Source organism: Thamnophis sirtalis, unplaced genomic scaffold, assembly GCF_051295495.1.
Source record: "Thamnophis sirtalis isolate CommonGarterSnake01/CBP01778 unplaced genomic scaffold, rThaSir2_p1.2 scaffold_9, whole genome shotgun sequence".
Classification (NCBI taxonomy): domain Eukaryota; kingdom Metazoa; phylum Chordata; class Lepidosauria; order Squamata; family Natricidae; genus Thamnophis; species Thamnophis sirtalis.
Window position 1 is genome coordinate 41,617,518 of NW_028261389.1, and position 23,590 is coordinate 41,641,107.

The 23,590-nt window shown below is 36.3% G+C and overlaps 2 protein-coding genes across 7 annotated transcripts in view; one reads left to right on the forward strand and one right to left on the reverse strand.

The window, feature by feature from the left end:
* PPFIA2 (PPFI scaffold protein A2) overlaps nt 1-5,287 on the forward strand; it is a 220,351-nt gene extending 215,064 nt beyond the window's left edge. For all 6 annotated transcript variants that reach the window (XM_014063940.2, XM_014063941.2, XM_087723391.1 and 3 more), the window contains 5 exons: nt 217-392; nt 508-576; nt 1,555-1,714; nt 2,629-2,725; nt 5,099-5,287. In XM_014063940.2, the coding sequence (XP_013919415.2) occupies nt 217-392; nt 508-576; nt 1,555-1,714; nt 2,629-2,687 (464 nt within the window). In that variant the 3' untranslated portion in view covers nt 2,688-2,725; nt 5,099-5,287. The remainder of the gene's footprint in view (nt 1-216; nt 393-507; nt 577-1,554; nt 1,715-2,628; nt 2,726-5,098) is intronic.
* Nucleotides 5,288-7,432: 2,145 nt separating this feature from the next.
* Nucleotides 7,433-23,590, reverse strand: part of ACSS3 (acyl-CoA synthetase short chain family member 3) — a 45,301-nt gene continuing 29,143 nt past the window's right edge. The window contains exons 10-16 of the mRNA XM_087723394.1: nt 18,098-18,193; nt 16,947-17,010; nt 15,759-15,840; nt 14,987-15,109; nt 12,000-12,099; nt 11,657-11,832; nt 7,433-9,593 (exon numbers count right to left, since the gene is read on the reverse strand). Coding sequence (XP_087579520.1) covers nt 9,525-9,593; nt 11,657-11,832; nt 12,000-12,099; nt 14,987-15,109; nt 15,759-15,840; nt 16,947-17,010; nt 18,098-18,193 — 710 coding nt within the window. The 3' untranslated portion in view covers nt 7,433-9,524. The remainder of the gene's footprint in view (nt 9,594-11,656; nt 11,833-11,999; nt 12,100-14,986; nt 15,110-15,758; nt 15,841-16,946; nt 17,011-18,097; nt 18,194-23,590) is intronic.

A 23,590-nucleotide genomic window follows, 5' to 3' on the forward strand; every position in this document is an offset into this window, starting at 1 on the left:
TACAGCATATTAATTTGTCTCTAGAAATTTCATGTATCCATTTTATGGAAAAATTGCTTTACATTTTAGAACAGATCTAACATTATGGGACTACAATATAATTTTAAATAGCTATGTTTGGTTTAGCTCAGATCTTTTATTCTTATATTTTTAAAAAATGGTTATTAGCCTAAACTCATAACCCCAACTCTAATCCTTTTTTTTTCTTTTTTACAGATGTGTTGGTGTGGAGCAATGACAGAGTTATACGCTGGATACAAGCAATTGGATTACGAGATTATGCGAATAATGTGCTAGAAAGTGGTGTGCATGGGTCACTCATAGCCTTAGATGATAACTTTGATTATAGCAGTTTAGCCTTATTGTTGCAGATTCCAACACAGAATACCCAGGTACATAAAGTAACTATTTAAAACCTGTTCAATTTCCATAGGATTTGAAATATTTTTTACATTATTGAGTGATTGAAATATTTTTTACATTATTGAGTGATTTGTTTAACCATAGGCACGGCAGATTCTTGAGAGGGAATACAACAATTTATTGGCGCTAGGAACAGGTAGACGCCTTGATGAAGTAAGTAGTCTTATTTTTATATAATTAATTATGAACAACAAAAAATAATAGATGTTTGTTGTTTCTATGAAATATATGAAAAGAAAATAAATACCTTAAAATAGATTGTTGGACATTATTACCATTGCAAATTTAATTATACATAGATGAGAAAATAGAGAAAGGAAGGAATTAGACAGTATGGCTATGCTGGTTTTATTAGGAAAAAAGGATGTAGTCACATTAATTCAGAATAAGTTTCCCAACGGGAAAACAGATCACTAGCTCATTTCTGCAGAATTCCTATAGTGTAGTCATTTGACAGGATGAAGCCTTATGATATTTAATACGATATGTTTGCAGAAATAGCCCGAATTGCCAATATGCAAATTAAGACATATACCTGCAATTAGTAATAAGATATATTGCCAGTTTCTTTTAGTCTTTTAGTCACATATTTTTCCTTAGTGATGAGATTACAACTGTAATGAAAACAAACTGAATTAAATCCAGAAGCAAACTGGCAGCCAATGCAGCTCATGGAACAGAAGTATGATGTGTTGTTTTGGGAACACACACAATTTACCTGCACCACTGCATTTGCATTAGTTGGGCAGTTCCATATGCAGTGTGTTACAGTATTTCAATCTGGAGATGACTAAAGTGTGGGTGATTATAAGCAGAGTCCCCTGATGGTGCTACAAATGAAATCAAATGAAAACCATTTAATCACTCAATATTTTTGTCATTCCTTTTGTTGTATTCTGAAGCTTTTGTAATTGTCAGCTTGCTCTGGCTATGTCATTACATATGTAATAAGTGCATGTATTATTAACCTGTTTTCAAAAAGAAACCAGATAAAGATTTCCATAGTATATATGTTTGTAAAATCATTTTTAATAGGCAATAATCTACTTTCCTGATTATAACATTTCAAAATGACAGTTAGTGCAAGGAAAAGATTTCAGCTTTACTAAAATTCAACATTGTATGTTGCAGAGCGATGACAAGAATTTTAGGCAAGGCTCTTCCTGGCGAAGACAGTTTCCTCCACGTGAAGTTCATGGAATCAGCATGATGCCTGGCTCTTCAGAAACACTGCCAGCTGGGTTTAGGTTAACTACAACATCAGGACAGTCACGAAAAATGGCAACTGACGGTAAGCCAATTAACACCTGCTTTCAAAATGAATGTTCCAACTTTGCATGGCTGTTAGTTACATTTAATGTAAATTATTCAAATCAATTACATCTATTTCACAGCTAATAGAGAGTAAAAGAAATACATCTTTGAGAGGCAGGGAAAAGGGAATGGGAAAATGGAGTTAAGCTTTCAAATAATGTTTTAAACTATTAACATTCTGCTTGTAAAATGTTTGATTATTAGCAAAATGTCTGTTATGAAGAAAAGATACAAGAAATGTGTGAATACGAGAAAACAATATAGGTCACCCATTCAAGACACTTGACCAAAAATTAAGTGTTTCAATTGCTGATTAAATATTATTAATGATTTAATTCATATTTCTAAATTAAAGCACATTATCCGATGCTGGATTTGTTTCATTACTGGATTAATGCATTATTGGAAATCCCAAATGAGCCTTCCCACTTGACACAGGTGGACTGTTTTCCCTGTCTCTAGCACCACTGGATATCTATAGGTCGCACGAGGTATTAAATAAAAATTCTGATTACATACTCAGGTTTGGAGTTCATTTGGATATGGGCTATACAGTTTGGACATATGAACATAAACTCCACTTTTAGCCTACAGATAAATGAAGTTGAACCCTACCTGCCTTCCATTCGAAGAGTGATTTGAAATATATTGTTTCATCTTGATTTTATATATCATGAAGGCAAATACTTGCAGTATGTTTGTTAATATTTATGATGAAATAACATTATTTTAGGCAAAAGACTAAAAGAGGAAACAAAACAATTGGAACTAAATAAGCTTAAAGGTAAAATAAAATAACTCACAGCTATTTATGATATTAGAAAAACCTCCATTAATGATGTTTTTCACCTTCTTTCAAGTTTCTTAATATTATTGGATCTCTATTTGCAGTTGCTTCATCTCGGTTACAGAGGTTAGACAGTTCTACAGTTCGCACATATTCATGTTGACATACCTAGCATGAAAAAGAGCTCCGAACTGAACTAAAGTGAGTATTCAGATGAAAATACATAAAAGGTTGCACTCGTTATGGAAATGAAATAACAGGAATACTTTAGGCTACTGCTGGAGGTTTGTGCATTTAAGCAATGTTGGCAACCTGTGACCTGGGCTGTAACCAGTGGTGGGATTCAGCCGGTTCGCACCTGTTCAGGCAAACTTGTTGTTAAATTACCCACCCCCACTATCAAAGTGGATCCTGGGTGCTGCACTGTGCTGCAATGGAGAAACGGGCAACGGAGCGGCCAGCACCAGGGAAGGAGAAGGCTGCTTTCCCTCTTTCTTCTCCCTGCTCCTCCTCCTTCCCTCATGCCACCCTTTCTGTTGACCATTTCTCCATTACAGCGCAGCATCCAGGATCCACTTTGATAGTGGGGGCGGTGTAATTCAACAACCGGTTCACCCAAGGTCAGGTTGGCCATCATGGGAGGCTCATTTCACATGTGCAGTGGAGCTGGAGGACAGGGATGGGCCACGCCTGCCACCACAGTCAACCTGACCCTGAGCAAACCAGTTGTTAAATTATTTGAATCCCACCACTGGCTGTAACTTTTCAGGTTGAGATGGACAAGATACATATGATAAACTATTCCTCCATGCCAAGAACTTTTTTAATATCTCATATCCTAGGTGGGCTCTTCAGCCTTAATTTCCTTAAGATATACTAGTTTTTGTTCTGCCTGTTTGTTTCATGCTAACATCCAAAGGATTACTGCAAATAGTTAGGATATCCAAAATTTGCCACACTTTAGAGCAGTTTCAGCCATGCTCTAGAGCCACAGAGAATGGAACATGATTGAATGGAAGAGGGGAGCGGAGGTCAGTTTCAGTCATGTTGCAGCAGCTACATTTCTGATGCTACCTGTTTGTATACCTGTTTGTATTTCTTCAGAAAGTAATAGACAATTATTTTCTGATATAGCACTATTATTTGATGGCCAAATGGGAAAACAAACTATTGTTCCAACAGAGGAAAATATTCCCTCATCAAAACTGGCAGAGTAATTTTACACATACACAAACACACACACACATGAGCAGACCTCACACTCAGAGAGCAGACCTCATAATGAGTAATGAAACATTGGCAAGCAAAAACAAAGTTCAGAGAGCACTAAGAACTACACAAACTCTTGGTCATAACTCTGAAGACATTTGATAATAATGCTTCTCTAGAAAATGCATTGTTGTATGGCAAACATTTCTTCCAATACAAAATTTGATGTACAGTGTGTAGTCCCACTAGGCTCCTTGTAAGCTGGAGAAAATCAGGATCCAATAATATTTTATGTTCTTAAAATTATCTCCTAAGTGTGTGTCTTGTTCTTCCAATAATGTCTCTGGCCAATCTAAAACTGTCTTCTGAAAAAGATAAATTATTTTTCTTGCCTCTCATCCCACATTCTTCTATGAGTTGGTGTAATGTTTATAATCTTTAAAAAAAATTAGCAAATACTAATTGTATTTTCCTCTATACTAATTGCTCACTTGCTGAAGGCTGCTCTCTTCCTGCCTGATATTGACTCCTGCACACAAATGCTGTTCACAGTAAACAGTATAGCAAGGGATTGGGGAATAGGGAAAACTTGATTTGCTATTTTTAAAAATTATAAAAAATAATCAGTTTTGAAAATGTAGGCAAAAATTAACTTTTATCCATGTAATTTACAATTACTACTGCTGTGATGTCATTCACAGTCCAGTGCAGTAGCACCTGTGTTCATTAGAATGAGGATACTTTGTCCAGCAATGACTACACAAATCCTATAATGAAAACATCATCTTCCAAAATGCGTATATTTTCTAAAATATTTCTTAAACATTACAATCTTCCTTCTCAAGAACAGTAACCTCAGTAATTTTTATTAACACATGCTATTCATTAAAATAAATTTGTACTCTCACAAAACAAAATCATTTTCCTTATTTTATTTTATTTTTCAAAATAAGGTAGTGGTGTTTAAAAGAAAAAATAAGACACAAAGAAACTGTAATCCTATACAACTGTTTTAATAAATAAATTCCATTAGTTTTACTGAGATTGTTTTTACAGATAATCTAACTATATCTTCATCCTTAATATATAGCTTAAACATCTCTATGTTATTCTAGGATTAGTTTTTGAAACAAATAGAAAATTATAAGATTTCAAGCTATTTTAGCTATTCTTAGAGTTGAGTTTAAATGCAACCAGTGAATCTTCTACCATGTATTTTTACTGATCTCATCTTCACTCTGCCTTACCTCTTTCCCACATCAACTAAGTTTTATTTTACAATTGCTACTCAGAGATTACTACTGTAAAAGAATCTATATCAGTGTAAATGTTATCATTAAATGAATTGTTTTTCCTTACTTCTAGATGCCACCTCTTTCTTCTATTTTACCTGAAGTGCACTACCACCATCTTAAGAAGCTTTTTATTCCAAGAACAGGGTAATAGGGAAGAAAATATAAATGTTTATCAAACTAAAATGTGTGGTGATCTTTTTACATATTTAGTTGTAATGTGCAACCTGCCAAATACTATTGTCACACAATTTTTTAATGCTTTCTGTGGAGTTGACATAAAAGTTGATCACAAGCTCCACTGAAATGATTGAATAGAGTGTAGCAACAATATTGTCCAGATTGCACATCTAATGTAGTTTAATTAATAATAATTACTAATTTTTAAAATTATACATCTTGACAAACTTGGCCAATGTGCAGAAATAATGCTTTTATCAAAAGGGGGCCTTCATTTTGAAATGTGTTCCATCTGTTTTATTGTAATATACTAGAATTACATGTATTTATGGTGGAATTTCTTTTAATATATGTCTCATGTAAATGGATATAAATATGATTTTTTTAAAAACTATGTGGTACATGGGGTCTTAGTGCAAACACTTGACAAATACGTTGTCAAGTATACTGTTTGTATCTTTTCATTCCACTATTTTTTACAATTTTGAATTGTAGCAATGTCAATTGGATATTGAATAGCAAAAAGTTATTAGATGCTTCATCATGTTCCTACTTTTTCAAAAATTATATACCACTATTTAAAGTGAATTCTTGCCTCTAATGATCAAGAGGGAAAAGATTTAAACATGAAACTTGAGCCAAAAAATGGACCTATAAAGGCAAAACAGAACTCTCATACATATATACAAACATAACAAACAGAAATGCATACAAAATTGTAGAAAACCACTGTGACTGTTCTTTTTTTTTCTAAAACCAACAAGAAGAAAAACTGCAAAAATCAGAACGAAATACAGAAAGCAAGAAACATTTTCCTCAATGGCTACAAAGAAGCAATTACCAGGAAGCAGCTAGCTTTGCTAGTATTTTTTCTCTCAAAATTCTTCACATGCTAGCTAAAATCGGCCTTAAACAAAATGGAAAGAAAATAAATCTGATTTTCAATGTTTCAGTTGTTAACAATACCCTCCATGTCTCCATTATAATCGAGTATTGGAACAGCTGCTTGTCTAATGTTAGGCTTTCATTCAAAAGTGGCCTTGCTGAGACTTCACTGAAGTCAACTTTATCAGAGGAAATAACTAAAAGACAAAACAGTTATTATATACTGTATAGAAGTTTAGAGAAGAAACTATTATCTGCTATGGTTTTATTTGATGGTGTTGTTGATGTTTGCCCTTTGTTATATTGGAAGTTTCAAAGTAAGAACTATTTAATAATGTAATTTACCTACTCTATTTGCTAATAATCTTGCTGCCTGATTGATCTTATTGTAGTTAAGACCTGTCCTTCAGCAGGCTTATCTGCAAAACATCTGCACGCGCATTTGTTTTATTGCATTTTTAAAATTTTAAACAGAGTTCAGTTAACTAAATGGTGAACGGTTTTGTTCTCTCCCCCTTGTCAATAAAATAAAATCAGTGCTCTTTTATGTGTTCTGTCTGTGGTATCGTAGATCAGTACATTTCTAAAATGTTCAAAATATTAGTTTCTTATTTGAAATACAATGTTTTAAAATTGAATAATTTGATTTACTCAAAAGTATCTGAATTTAAAGTGGTTTGCACACAGTACTATGAAATACACCAATTTCAACTCATTCTAGTTATATTGCGAAATGTTTCTTTTCAGTACACTACTGTGTCTTTTCCAGCTAAACATATTCCAGACAGAAAATATATGTTAATTTTTAATTTGTTTTCTGCCTTACCTTTATGATCCTTGTGGAGGTACAGAAGATCTCATGATTTTCCAAAAGCTGAAATGAGGAATTCATAACCTACAATCTACCAGCCTGAGCTACAGATCATTCTACACTTCTGTTCCAAGTGTTTGGTGAATTGCATTTTTTTCATGTTGGCTTGCTCTTTTTTGTCCCATGTTGGCTTGCTCTTTTTTTTCAGTGGTGGGGTCTGTACAGGAAGCCAGAGACCAGGTAGCATTTGGATTAAAACTCATCCCACTACCCCCTCAACCCTCCAAAAAAGTTTAGTGTACTTGCCACAACTACCTTGTCCAAACCCATCTTTACTTAACACATAAGAAAACTTGGCCTCTCCTTTTAATCAAAGGGGGTTTCCTTAGATTACAATCTAAATTGTACTTTATTAATCAGTAACTTCCATTGAAAGCAACTGGACTCATTCCACAGAGAATTAAAATTTTGATTGCAAGAGTTCTCAGCACATGCCAGATTAAAGGAAGGGAAAAGACAGGAGAATAGACAAAAGATTTACTCAAATTTATTTTCAATTAAACATTTTACTGATTTCCACATAAGCAGGTTGAACAATCCTCAACCCTCAATTTGCAAGTAAATAGACAATTCATGAATACCATCTGTTTTCTAGCACCTTTCTAAGTAGGACAAGGATAAAGCATAAGAGGATGTCAGAATGAAAGAGAAAGCTCTTTTCATTCCCTCTCAAATGTCCTCATTATCTGAGAGACCCCAACAAATTACTCATAGATATGGTGTTTGTCCTTCCTTCTCAAATAAACACTGTTGGGGTGTTTCTCTGCCTTTCACATTTAAAGCTACAGATAGGGGTGCGGATAGGTGCAAGAAAATGCTTTCAGGTATTACAGTAACAGAACGCTTCAACTACATTAAATACTCCCCCCTGGTCACCCTACTCTAGCTTTACCCAAATTCATTATCATATTATGGGTAGCAACCCTGTGTAGAATGATCAAACGTATACAAAGATTATTCCCATGACTGCCAAGTGGTTAAAGCCCCAAATGCCAGTTTATAAAAAGGTGTAACAGTCTTTTAAAATAATTTGGGTATTAGAAAACACAGCACAATTTTAAAGACTACATCTCTCAAAGTTATAACACTAGGGGGCAATCTTTCTGAACTATATGATCCTTTTTTGGCTTGGTTCCTACTGGGAATTGTTATGTGGCTACAAATTATTATTTACCTTAACTATCTGGCCATTCTGAATATGATATATATATATATTTTTCTTCCTTAAACTTGTATTCATCACTTGTGGCAAAGTACACAGCCACAATCACCATAATGGGCTATGAGAAAAACTTAGAGAGGAGGAAGAAGACCCTAGACCAGTGATGACAAACCTTTTAGGCACAGTGTGTCCAAACCGCAAGGCACGTGCAACAGAGCGCCAGAAACCCAACGACCAGCTGGCCAGCATGCATGTACACCTCAGAAACCCATCAACCAGCTAGCTGGCAGGCATGCGCACGTGGGAAACCCGACAACCAGCTGGCTGGCGCGCATGCATGTGTCAGAAACCCATGACCAGGGGGCTGAGCTGGGGCAATGGTGTGCATGCCCACAGAGAGGACTGTGTGCCACATCTGGCACATGTGCCATAGGTTCACCATCACGAGCCTAGACAATGGTCTGACGAGAAATCTGAGTCCAAAGCACGAATGGAGGAAACATCTCAAAACTGACCCTCCCTAATTCTCTGAGACAAAAAAGGCCAATGGGGGATGGACATTTTCAGACTTGCAGGATTCTTGTTTTGGTTTTCTTGTCGGGACTAACTTCATAGGCTGACACTCAAATCCTGCTTTAAAGGATTTCTTAAAGGATTCTACCATGTAAATGTTTTTTTTAAAAAAATCAATTGGGCTGTTTCAGCAATCACAAAGAACATACTTGAGCAGCCCAATTCTTCCTGGCACTTTATGTTCCCCAACTTCTCTGTTAGTTAGTATTTGTGAAAAATAAAGTAGCTTAGCTCTACCCAGGTAGTTTGAACTGAGTTTTTACCATAGCCCAGAAACATTTGCATCCACTATATCCACTAGTAGACCTGAATTACAGGGTTTTGCTAATACCTAAATCATTAACACCATTAGCAATCATTTTCTTTTCTTTATTACATAGAGTTTTTCTTTAACATAGAGTTTAAATCTCTATGTTAAAATTACAACAAATTTTAGCTACCAACGTTGAGCTACTTAAAAAACTTCAATATAAGTATGGGTGTTTCACACAAAGCAAACTTTTAAGGACTAAGATTAAATTTTGTCCTGGCATTAAAAGAAACCAACACAATTTTAACAGGATTTAAATTATGTCATCTGTTGCACTATATTTAAGAACAATATGTATATTACAAATATTTGTTCATACAATTCTAATTACCATAAAAAAATTAAATCATCTAAGTAGCTCACTGTAGAATTCACACTGCCAACTGAATATTACTTGTTACTGTGACTAAGATTCAGTAACACATTTACAGAAATAAAATAAACATTTTTACTTATATTTCTGATATAACAAAATTAAGTAATGCAGGTCTTCTGTACATTTTACTGGTTGTTAAATCTTATTTTAATTCTTTTAATACTTCTTCTACATGTTTAAACGCAGCAGGATCCTCAATAGTTGGGGTTATCTGAAAAAAAAACTCAGTGGCTTAATATGGCAAATTAAAATTAATGTTTTAATTTTTGTGAAAATCATACACAAGTCAGTATTTGCCCATAAAAATGCAATACATCATAGGGGAACAATTAAAGATACTTCAGAGGAGCCAAGTTACAGAATGTGTCCAAAATAAGGACCCATGACTTCTAAGGGAATGAAATTTGAGAAAGTTGTGCATCTTCGTTTATACTGGCTGCTGCTATGATACCAGATGCTGCTCTAGTCACCTGATCTTCATTTACAATGTTCTGTGACAGTTTCCCAGACAGTCTTGCAATCCCTTGTTACTTCCCCCATCCAGCAGAAGCCACTTACCTGGCTGTTGCTAAGGGAAAGAAAGAGGAAAGGAACAGGGGGGAAGGGATCCCCATGCAACCTTCCCAGTCCATGCAGCTCCTCTTGTACACCTGCATAGAATTTTCTGAACTTTTCTGTACATCTTCCTTAATAAGATGCAGTACCTCCTATACACTCCCATGTCCCCTTCCTAATAGACAGTGCCCCCTCACACACCTTTCCTGACCTGTGTGGCAGCTCTTGTGTACCTCCAGGCACCCTTCCAACCTCACACTGCTGTGCCCCACTGGCACAGTATTTCTCACACATCCCTGGAACACCCATGCATTCTTCTTGCCCCATGCTGCCCCACCACGTGCCCAAGCCACACAGCACCTCTCACATGACCCCCCCAGGCACCTTTTCCAATTTATGCCACCGATCTGCAATGCCTTACCTGCCCCACGTGGCATTTTTTGTGCATGCCCTCACAGCCTTCCCAACCCATAAGGCATCTCTCATGCATCTCCACATACCATTTCTGACCTGTACCCCTGGCTTCCTCCCTCTTTCTTAAGATGTTTGCAGAGTGCCACAGGTGTTTTTTCCATCCCTTTTAAAATCTACATGAAATTGCTGGGTAGGATCATGTGTCACTATGGGATAAAGTATCACCAGTACGCTGATGATTTCCAGTTATACAGCTCCATCTGGGGTAAAGTGGGTGATACTGTGAATGTCCTTTCACAGTGCCTGGAGGCTGCAGGGACCTAGATAGTGGAATAGTTCAGTCTTCAACTGAACCCTAATAAGATACAGTGATGGTGGGAAGGGAGGCCTCTGCATCCAGGAGTTTTTCATCTTTGGACTTGGATGGGGCTGCATTACCACAGACATGGTGTGTAGTCTGGAGGTCTTCCAAGATTCACTAGGCTAGGAGGGCCTTTGCACAAATTTGTGTTGTGTGCCAGTTACGCCTTTTCCTGGATAGAGAACTCTCTGCTCATCACTCATCTGAACTATTGCAATGCACTCTATATAAGGCTACCCTTGAATCGTATCCAGAAGCTTCAGCAAGCATGCAGGCAATTCTGGGCCCCCAAATAATGGTGCAGTAACATTTCTGTTGAGCAAACTGCATTTGGTACCTATCTGCTTCCAGGCTCAATTCAAGGTGTTGATTATAAAGTTTAAGGCCTTATGTGGCAATGTGTCAGGTTAACTATGGAACTTTATCCCATTACATCAGTCTGTCCCACAGTCCCAAAGGGAAGGTATGTTTCAGATTCCATCAGTTGAAGAATTCCAACTGATGGGGTTCAGGAAGAGAGCCTTCTCTGTCACTGTCTCCACCCTATGTAAGACTCTCCACCTGGGGATGAAGTGGGCCCCTACTTTCTTAGCTTTCTGTGAAGCCATGAAAACATGGCTTGGGGTGCACAGTTGAACATGCAGCCATGGGGCAGGTTGGTGTCCTAAAAGCCTTCCTCCTCTTTTTTAATCAATTTTTAATATACCTTGCCTCTTTTAATTTTTTACATAATGTTTTTATGCTTTTAATAGCTAATTGTACTCTGCCCAGAGTGTCTATGAGCAACATGACAAATAAATAAGTTGCTCCCTCTCTTACCGAATTTTTGCCCACCCATGATCATTCTGTTTCTCTATTTAGGTTAGGAAATATCTCTGAAACAATGAGTTGTCGAGTCACAGGTTGTCTAGTACCTTACTATATGCTGTAATACTGGCTGTTACCTTGTATGGCTTCCCATTCACAAGAGAAGCAAGAGCTGATCGTGGTATCTTGCCAGAGCGAGTTTTTGGTATTTGTTTCACAAATACTGCTTTCCGAAATGCTGCCACAGGACCGATATCTTCTCTAACTCGTGCAACAATTTCTTCTAAAAGTTGTTCCTCTTTAATATCAATTCCTAATAGCACATAAGAGCACAAGTGTCATAAGTTGCTTTATTACTTTATATGGTACAATTTTGTTTCTCAACGGCTATCACAGCCAAATCAAGACAACAATCTCAAACCGATCATCCACTTCAAAACTCCAAAGATAGATTCAGCTTTGTAAATGAAAATTTCTCACCATTTCTCAGGACACACAATGCTATAGGAACATGGCCCTTTAGTCGATCCTCTTGGCCAACAACTGCACAGTCTGCCACAGCCATGTGGGAGAGAACAGCCTGAAGAGGGGACAGAATAAAAATACTATATTAGACAAAGATAAGACTGCATGTCCATTACTTATCTGACCAAGTATGTCCAGCAACAGCAGCCTATGGAGAATAAGATGGAGCTCTCCATTAATAAGAGGCTTGTGGCCAGAAAACATTCCCCTTGGCCAGATGCCACTGACCATCTTTGTCATTTTCTCCTCTGCATACAAACCCCTAAAAAACCTATTCTATACAGTTTTGAGATCTCTCAGGAACATGTGGGGAAGTAGCCTAAGATGAGGCAAAAGGATTAGGCCATAAATGAATGTTCTTTTCACCAGTGGGAATATTCTAAGGAGAAATTTGCTCAGGAATTCATTTGAAACATTCAACTTGGAGAATGTGAACATCTAAATGACATGGTCCATTCATTAATCTGTAGTAATAGAAACTAATTTGCATATTATATGGTGACTCAAACATTAATGGGAACTTTTTAATCTGTAGCCTGAAAAACTCTCAGCTTCCCAGCTATGCTTGACTGAGATTAGGAGTTAATAAGTGCTAAACCATATGTGATTATAAATGAATTTGTGTTAAGGTAATTTATGTGGTGGTTTGGCTCTGATGTGTAGAAAAAGGAGTGTGCAGGGGTCACAACGTATGAGTAGACTATTCATTTCCACTTGGACCACAACACTAAAATAGATGATTAAAACTCCTAAATTTGAGATTAGTGTGGAAAAAATAAATAATAGTTATAAAATATAACTATTCATTAAATAGCAAGGAATAAATTACCAAGCATTTGTGTGGGGAAGAAGCCTGTCTAATTTCAGTAAAATAGGCTCATGGCTTTGAATTAGATCACACTCCAAATCTCACAAGGATATTTCAGTTTGAAGCTTTGATCAAATCACTGTAACAAATCAGATTCATGAATTAAAACAGACCTGCTGTAATCCATTCAATCAAAATGCATAGATGAAAGCACTGTGTAGCCTTGTACATGTAGTCCTTGATTTACAATCACCATTGAACCAAAAATTTCAGTTGCTAAGCAAGGCAGCTGTTAAGTGAGTTTTGCTCCATCTTAGGAAATATTTTGCATAGTTGTTAAGTGAATCATGTGGTCGTTAAGTGAATCTGGCTTTTCCCCATTTACTGCTTGTTAGAAGCCAGCTGGGAAGATGCTCACATGACCCTAGGACAGGTAACTGTCATAAATACTTCCCAGTTTCCAAGTGCTCAAATTTTAATCATGTGACCATTGCAACAGTTGTGTGAAAACTGGTCATAAATCAGTATTTTTCAGTATTGTTAAAGTTCAAATGTTACACTGAATGAATGGATGTAAGTCCAGAACTATGTGTAAAACATTTCATAAATTCTATACATCATCTACTGCCTCTGGAGCTGCTATAGAAAATATATGATGCATTATCAGTTCTACAGAAAGAGAATCCAAGGGACTGAGTTATATCACCAATCAGTTTTCTCATTTGGTTAAATTCTCTGATAAGAGCTCCTTTGGGTGGCAAAACAAACCTTAGTCTTAGTTGCTTTGATTTGCCCAATTCTCAGCTTTTTTAACGTGCTAAGCAAGGCCACAAACTTTAATTTAGTTCTTTCTTGTGTTAATGGATGATAAGACTTCTGTGCTCTGTCCTGCCCATACAACTTGCAATCAAAGCTGCAACCAAGACCTGTGCAGGAAATGCCAAACCTTGCTAATGTGCCCTGTCTAACTTACCCACAATGCTGAGGAGATGTTTTCCAGGACAAGCAAATTTGCAAACCAGTTTTGGTATTATTTCTGGTACCTTAGAAAGCCAAGTGATCAGAGGCAACAAAACTACCTAGTCCAAAAGGTCAAGTCACTGAGTTTTTCTGGGCTATCACATCTGGCATGAGTTCATTTTAAAATAGTTTTAAACCTTAAATGTTTTTAAAATATTTTTAATTTGGACTCAATTTCTAAATTAATTCACTGAGTCTCTATAGACTCTGGTCAATGATTGCTGTTGTTTAGGCCCTTCCTCATATTTACTGGTTCATTTAAAAAAGATGTGGAGAAATATTCAGCCGGTTCTCTACGGTTCAGGCAAACTCATAGTGGCTGCTGTAGGAGGCTCCGCCCACCTGCCCCAATGTAATGCGCAATCACTGCACATGCACAAGATGGTGTGCATACGCAGAGGAGGCGTGTGTGACTGAAGCCAGCACAAGCACATTCCCATTTCCGAATCGGTAGAGAAGGTAAGTGAATCCCACCTCTGAATAAATCTTGACAGACTAATATCCTTCACAGAGGTTAGATTTGCTATTCTCATCCATTACTACCTGCCTCTAAGTGGAGTGCTGCAGGAATTTTAATGCTTCCTCATTCCATGGATGGTTTTTTTTCCTGTATCAAATTGTGAAGCAGTTTGCATCAAATCATGCTTTCTTTCCTTGATCTGTCTTGAATTCAAATCAAATCATGCCTTCTTAGAATACTGAATGATAGTTTAGTGATATGCTCCACTACACCCTCACCAGGCTAAACAATGCATCCTCCCTACTCTATTTTAAAACAATTATTTCTTTTTCTGCATTACAATCAAAGCTATCAGCAAACCATTTATTTTTTCTTGAGTGTCTTTGATAAAGCAGTAGTCTATTCTAGAATATTGTCAGAAATTAATACAGTATAATTGCTTTCAGTAAGTATGTAAGAGGAGCAGCACAGTAATGATAAGAGCACTGCTGCCATTGCTTCACTCATTCATTAAGTCTTCATGGAGAAAACTTTGCTAAAGAAGTGGCTCACCAGGAAAAAAAATTACCCCTTAATTTTGAGATAGATCCCCCTCCATTCTTTCTCTGTATTTGAAACTGAGGTACCATTTTTCCTGGTGGTTTCATGTTTTACCTCTTCAATTGCACCTGCTGAAATTCTATGGCCTGCAACATTTATCACATCATCCACACGAGACATGACATAAAGATAGCCTTCTTCATCCATATAACCTGCATCCATAGTGTCATAATATCCCTAGGAAGAAAAGTAGATAAATGAAAAATGCTTCCGAATATTAAGTACAACAATATTACATTTTTGCTCCTAAATCGATGCATTACCAAAGAAGTATTTCATTTGATCCCTGGCATTTGTTCTAAATTACAATCTAAAATTCATGGTTCTGTTCATGGAGGTTGACAGGTTGACACATCATTGGTTTCCACATAAACCCAATGTGGACACACACAGAACCATTTACCATGGGCGCTGTTCGCCTTACATGTGATCCCATTGGATAAAGACTTTTGGAAGAAGAAGAAGAAAAATAGACATTTTGGATAACTGAACTTTTTGCTGTCCTAAATATGCCACATATATGTGTGTATGTGTGTGCATGCGTGTGTGTGTGAGTTCAGAGGATTTTTTTATCATGTAAAATATTTTAATATAAGATGATATATTTTAACTAAAATTAAACCAGTCAGCAAGTTTAAAGATTGAAAATTTAACATGTCCATAAAGCTAAGGAAAACTTTTGGGATTCAAAAGCCAAATGAGAAATGTTCTTACAACAAGTATAAGGGATGTGAGGATAGCCATTATTCAAAATTAAAAGAAAAATATAGAGAATTTCATATTATTTTAAATATTGTATACTGTTATATATTTATTCACTTCTTACCGGAAATTTTTGGAAATATAATTCTTTATAAAGCTCTTCATTTTTCCAAAGGCCTAAAAAGGCTCCTGGTGGCAAAGGCAACCTGTTGTATATTTAAAAAGGGAGGGGAGGTTATATAACTGCATAATACATTAAAACAGAAAACTCAAAAAATAATTAAATATGTTCTTCTAAACTCAAAATACTTCTAAATATGGGGCTAGAATAAAATAGAATTAAAATTTAAATCATTACCTAATCAGGAAGATCTTCCACCATTATAACACAAAATAGCAACAGAAAGTGATTCATAATGTAAACATCTAAGAGTATTGTGAAGTGTTATGCAAGTAAATCGACCTAATTTTGTAACTCTTGGGCCATGGATTCTTATTCTAAGTATTATTTTCTTCTTTGCTTCTGTCTCTATGCTTGTCTAGACAATATATATAGAACAAGATAACAGGAGTTGGAATGGTGACTTGCAACAAATATGCTTAGGCAATAATAAATGGAAAATATAAGAATTTGTGATGGGATTCTACAATATCTGGAATTGGCATACAACATCTGCTAAAAGTCATATAAAGATCTACAGGTTTCTTAGCAAAGTTTCCACCATAATGATGTCTCTTATTCTATCTTGAGATTATTCATCAATTATTTATGGCTCTTCATTGTTAACTTTTCTAAGGCATTAAATAAATAAGCGTGTTTTATTATTGAGCTAGATTATATATAATGCACATAGAAAACAGTCCTATAAACTATACTTAATGCATTGTTCATAAACAAACAGGAAGGTATCTGGTCTACAATATTTAGAAGTAATGCAACAAAATACTTTGTGTGCTAGCTACATGTGTCCATCTTTAAATCAACATGATAACCTAGATGTTATGATCAGAAGCTATCTTTACCTGTAGCAATTAATATTTTCAGAATACAGTTCCATCTTTCAGTATATGAGCCTTATTTTTCTATTTCAATTAAGTTTTTTTCCATAAAAGAGATTGTCCTGCAAATATTTTCTTGGCAAACAGACATTGCAGCAGATCAATATTACAATATCCTATCAACAGACCTGGATCTCCCATAATAACAATATAAATTATTTCTTCAATTGTCCATTTTGAATACATTCCCTTTCCCTCCGTCTCTATTTACTTTGCTCAGTTGTAACTGTTTGGGAAGTCATGAATTGCTTACTTCACCACTATGTTTCCCAGAGTCTTCACTTTTACAGGTTGCTTGAAGTCATCCAGAATCACAACTGAAACAAAAGGAAGTCAGAAAAACAAAGACAATAGTTTCAATTTTAATTAAAATAGAAGTATTTCAACATTAACCAATTTCAGAAACTTAAATGGAATGAAAATTCCTGTTTACAAATTTTACACTTGAGAATAATGAAGGGATGAGGAAGTAGAAATGGACAAGCCAATATCTATTCCTAGGTTAATAAATATGAGTCATTTGCCATAGTTATCTGAATTTCCCTTTGCTTCATCATTACCATGCATCTTATCAAAATAAGAAAAAAGAATATAAAAATTTTAAAAGCATTTCCTTCCATATGTCCTTTATATAAAAAATAATCAATTATTTTGAGTTAAACTAGCTTGTACTACATTTCATAATTTCATTTTACAATTTTAGTTTTAATTATATTTTAAGAGATATCCCTTGATGTTCAAAGATAAATCACATTATGAAAACTGTTACTCCTTTAATTTTGATTGCCCTTGTTCTAGTCTTTCTTCACTTGTCATTCAAATTAGAAACAGCTATTGCCTTTTTATGTCTAGTTCGTAAAAGTCTTCCTGATAAAGTAATTGAACTCTAGATAGAGTTCAATAGAAATTTTCTGAATTGTGAAATGTATTTATGGAGATCACCAAATTGATACATTGTGAATATGCAAATACCAAGCTTAAAAGCTCCTCGATTTAAGTTTTGTTTCATGTTAGTGCAGATACTGTAATATACATATAAAAATGCAACAATATAAAGTATCTTGTTCAGAATATGTCAGAAAGACCCATAGAATGCAGGGAAATTGCCATGATTTCATTAGAACCTACAAAATTCATTCTTCCAGATACTTCAAGAAGTATCTGCAGCTCTAGCCTAAATTGCTATGATATAGATATATTTCCTAGCCCACAAGCAATTTAAGCTCTGTGAAGCTGTTTGCATATAAGTTAATTTTTTGACTGTTATTCATTCTGCCCCAACCAGTTCAATACATAAGCAATTCTCCTGGGTATTTGTGCTACAGAACAGAAAGCCCCATGGGAAAGCCTACATGGATTGGGATACTCTAAAGCAGAGTAACAGCATCTACTTTGCAACTTTACCATTGTATCCTGGTACCAACTTTCCTGTCTGTCCTGGAGGAGGAGTTAGTGAGTTTCCTAAACCAACGCAAGAAGCTGTTATTGGAGAACCTGTTTCTGCAATTAAAAAAAGAAAAATGTTTTTAAAGAATTTTGTAATGTTTTAATTAGAAGTTCATGTATAAATTAATTGGCTTTGAGGTTCACATTGAAAACAACTTTCATTTTTTTAGAATTTAAATAGCCTAAGGCAGTGTTCCCTAAACATTTTTTCCCATTTACCCAAAACTGCTTCTAAGTCCTTTTTACTGCTTATCAGAAAATCCTTCTTTAAATGGCCCTTTTGTGATTGGGTAATGGATTCACCTGTCATTTACTCAAAGAAAAACCACTTTTGCCAATCTTGGGTAATTTTCTTAGGTTTGGGAAGCACTGACCTAAGGAAACTTAACAAGCACTCTTGAACTGTCACTAAAAAAAACTCTGGTAGAAGTCCTTAATAGAGCATTGAGCTCATTAGGTGATGGGGAGCCAGCTATTATGGGTCAACCTAACCTACTTAACTGAGTGTATCTGAGAATAAAATGAACTGAAGAACATTATGTCCAGGCCCTTATATGACATTTTGCTAATGTTAGAATTAGTACAGAAAGCATGCAAATCTTGTTATCAAGTTAACCTGACTTTTAAGGATGTCTTCATCACATACAATAGATTGATTATATGGCAAACAGGTAGTCCTTGTGTTATGGCTACTCATTCAATGACTGTTCAAAGTTATGATGGTACCAAATGAGTGGGGCTTATAACAAAGTGAAACTGTCTCAGAGTCCCCAAAGTCGTGTAATCATAATTTGGATGCTTGGCAAGCAGCTCCCAATTACAATGGTTTCAGGATCCTATAATCCTATCATCAGAGGCAGTAGGTCATTGTTCTGATCCCCTCCTCCGTCCAGTTACAAAAGCCAAGACAACTTAACTAGAATGTACTTTAATAGCAAGACCAAAATCTTGGCTGAAAGCCAAGCAAACAAACAGATAATGACCTTGGCAGCAACTCAGACAAACCTTGGCAGCAATCCAGCCTGTCAAGTTAGTTACAACAGTTCTCTTTAGTCAATGTGTTGACTTCTGCAAGAGGGGTGTGTGCACAAGCAGTCTTTTTTATAGTCTGGAGAGGAGCCTAATGACTACCAGCTGAGCGCAATTACCTCCTGTAATTGCATAATTGTTCCTGACGCCTAGTAGCTCTTTGACGGCGTGCATCCAGGAACAACTCATTGTTGGCTTCTGGATCACTCTCCCTTGTCTCCTCCCCACTGGTCCAAGGCTCAGGCACCACCAGTCTCTCTGCGCCCTGCTCGGAGTCAGAACCCTGTCCAGGGTCCTCCACAGCCGACTCATAGGATCCCTCACTGTCGGAGTCTGGTGGCAGCTCCAACGGCTCCTGCTGGGCCACAACACTCATGTAATTGCCACTTGCAATCTATCCCTCCCACAAGCAAAGTCAATGGGGAAGCCAGCAGCATATCACAAATTGCTCCTCTTAAGTTGCTCTTGCTCCAGCCACTTTTCCCCATGAGAAGCCACTGGGCAGCATGTGATCTCTTACTCTATAGAGCCCATCCACCTCCACTCTGCAACACCTCCCATCTTCCATAATGCCCATTCATGGCATCCCGACCCATTGTCCTGCCTCTATGTTGTACCAGCCCACAGCACCTGCTTACTTGCCTATCACTCTAACCCACTAGCCTGCTTGTCTGGAATGCAGTTTTAATACCTCTTCCCACATTGTGGTTGTGTGGGCTCCTTGCTTAATGACCTCTGCAATCCTCATTGGCATTGGAAACTGACAGGATTGCCATTGGTAATCAATGCAGTCACGTGACTTCACACTTGACAACCATATCACTTAGCAAGAGGAATTCCAGCCCAATCACTTTTTGGATTATCTGTAATACTGTATTCTTAGTATTACAATTAATGCTAAATAACAATTCTATTCATGTCTAAGCAGAAGCGAACCCTCTAAAACATATAGGACTTACTTCCACATAAATGTACATGTGTTTGCAATCTGAGTCTTATTGAAATCTTCTACAATAAGGGGTAAATTGAGAGGATCACAATAAGGGGACTGTATGTATGGAAGAGAAGAAAATATGATGGGGAAAAAATACCTTCAATCTTCACAATTGCAAAGGACATAGCACTAATTGGTAATAGAATGTGTTAGAGAAATGATAGTCTTGAAATAGGCATTCATGATCAAAAGGCGATAAAAGGAATAAATGGCAGAAATCTGCCTTTTATATTATCAAATCAGTCTAGTATTTCAGACACAGATGGCAGCCACCATTTAAAGTTTTAGGCCGAATTGTGAACTTGGATGTTTCTTCATGGTACACATGCATATCATCAGTGTGTCTCTCAGTTTTTGGCATTACCTCCTATCTCATTTTTGTCACTTATCTCTGCCATTTATCTCTGATTTTTAACATATCTCAGGTGTTTAAATACTTTCCCCTTTTTTTGGCAACTCTGAATCAATCCTTCCTTCTATGAAAGCTCCATCCTATGAGAAGCTATATTTCTTCTAGTCCCAACATAGCAGTATTAGCAGTATTTTGTCTATCAATTTTCTTATATGTTGGAACAGTGATAGAATTAATCCCGTCTTTATGGGAAATGACGAGGAATTGTTAATATGAATAACCAAGGCAGCTAACATGAAAGCCCACCAATCAGAATCTTCACCTGGAACGTTACCATTTTTCAATTGAGAAATTGGAAGGGGAGGGGGTGTTGTGATTGGGCACTGGAAGTTAATTGGAAAAGGGACTGGATAATGGGAGTCACCAAGTCAGTTAAACACAAAAATATCTAGTCCAGTATCCTAAAGAAATTAGGTTACTGGCACTGAACTAGGTCTAACAGAAAGATGAACGAGTACGTACCAGGACAGATGGTCAACTTTATAACTACTTATTAGAGTCATCCTACATATGAGGTCTGGGTTTCCAGTTTTATATTGGCAGTGAGATCAAATTTGTAGAAAGGCAGTACAGGCTTAATAGTTATATCTCTGCAGACCCAATTAGAATAAACTGAAAGGATGCCAAATAATTTCTCAGTCTAATTAACATTGTATAAAAATTAAACTTAGGAAAGTCATAGAAATATTCCTTGAATGGGGAAGCCGCTCTATGGCTATTAAATGTACTTGAGAAACTTAAATATATAATAACAAACTCAAAGAAAGGGGGCTTTTTAATAGAAATATTAATAGAAATCCAATTTATATTTATTACATTTTATTGAGGTGTAAAGGTGATTCCAAGGGATTTCTGTATTTGCAATACCTTTTGGAAAAAACTTTAGAAGCATTTTTCCTTAATGGCTTTTTTATTCAAATATACTTCTATCAGACTTCTAAAAATATTGATTTTCTAGCAAGTCTGTTTGAGAAGCACATGTTAAAGAGAGATTAAATCATTAATCTCCATCAGTGCATTCCATCAATGGAGGTTTTTAAAAAGAGACTGGACAGTCACTTGTCTGAGATGGTACAGATTCTCCTCCTTGAGCAGGGGGCTGGACTAGAAGACCTCCAAGATCCCTTCCAGCTCTGCTCTGCTCTATTCTATTATATATTCTTACTGATTTATCTATTGATTTATAGAGTTCTCCAGTTGAGGGAGAGCAGTAGACATATTCTGTGGTTTTGGAGTTACTAGCTCTGTTCAGACTCTACTCCTGATGTAGATTGAGACTCAAAGTAAAACTTCTGTTCTTTTTGTGTAATTCTATGAATCAGGACATTTTCTCCATTAGACAAATAAATTTAAAAAATATCTAAAAGCATCTTTAAAAGGGAGGAAGGTATTGAATTAATATAAGCAAAGGGCCATCTAAATGAATAAAAATAGATTTAAAACCAGAAAAAAATAATAAAAAGTAAAAATCTAATGAAAAGGAGATAGGCGAAGCAGAAATTTGCTGAGATTCATGTCCAGTATGGCTTCATCTGCCACTATATAGTGAACAAACATGATCTTTAAACAGAAAATGTGTCTCATTCTTTATCTAAATGCTTTGAATGATGGATCCAAAAACAAAAATCAGCATAAAAATGCAGCTGGGTGACTTTGGACCAGTCTCTCAGCGTCTCAGTCTCTCTCTCCCTCCCCCCCCCCTCTCTCTCCACAATTCACTTCACTGGATTGTTGTGGGGGAAATAGGAGAAGGACAGAGTATCTGGTATATTCACCCCTTGAGTTATCTATATAAATAAAGCAGGATAAAAATCAAATAAACTCAGTTCATATGTGCTGCCAGTTACTTCCCAGCAGAAATAATGCAGTTTTTAAGATACTGCTTCAAATAAGGCTGATTCTACTTCAGTAAAAATAAAACTTGTAATTCCAGAAGACAGGGGTGGCTCAGTGATTAAGACCTTGGGCTTGTCGCCTGGAATACGGGCAGACCAGCTTTTATACCTGAGAACAACATGACCAAGTGAGCTCCTGTTTTCACCCCAGCTCCTGTGTACCTAGCAGTTCAAAAGCATGCAAATGTGAATAGATAAACAGGTATCAATCTTGGTGGGAAGATAACAGCACGAGCACTGCCCCCTATATTTGGCAACAACTAATGGAGTAAAATCCATAGGGACTCCTTTACCTTTTTTTTAAACCAACAGAAGACAGGAACAGAGGCACATTAACACAATTTCATAACTTTTACTATTCTTAAAAAATATGTCAGCATGACCCATACATATTGCCAAGGCCATCTGGCAAGTTTTTCTAATCTGGTAGAGAAGTAATGTTTTTCATCTTCTAAAACAAACCTTGCTTTTTACATGATGTGTGATGTCAGTGCAAGGAGTGTGCCCTGCTCTACCAGTTGCTTTTGATTGCAGCAGGCAAATCTGATAACACCACAGCTAACTTCATGGCCTTTCTGCTTTCCCCTACTGCACTGACATAATATTCAATGGGAAAGAAGCATCGACATAACTAGAGAAAATGATAGCTCGAGCATTCTTAGTGCTTCCTCCAGCAATCCTGGTATTGCTATTGCTAAAAAATTAGGACAAGGGCTCTCTGAATACTTTGAGAGCTCTGTTCTACCTTCACTAATAACAGCAGCATTAAGACCGCCAAAGAAAGTAGACCTGATCTCTCTAAAGCAAACTTAAAAGTTTTGACTACATAGTTGGACTCACTACTCCAGCTGTCAAAATTTACCTGTTTTTTACCATCAGCCATGTTAGTGGCAGTAACTGATGTTTTTTTTTTTCAAAATTATTCACTGGCCTTGTTACCAAAGCAAACACCAGAAGTATAGAAAGAGCACATTTAAGTTGATTTTTCTTTATACAGCAAACCTTTTTAAGCCAGCTGTCTGGGAGTAGGGCAAACAAATACAAAACAAGCCATAAGTTACGTCTATAAATAGATAAAATCTAATCAGAAGCAAACAGATACATGTTAGTCCTCAGCTTTC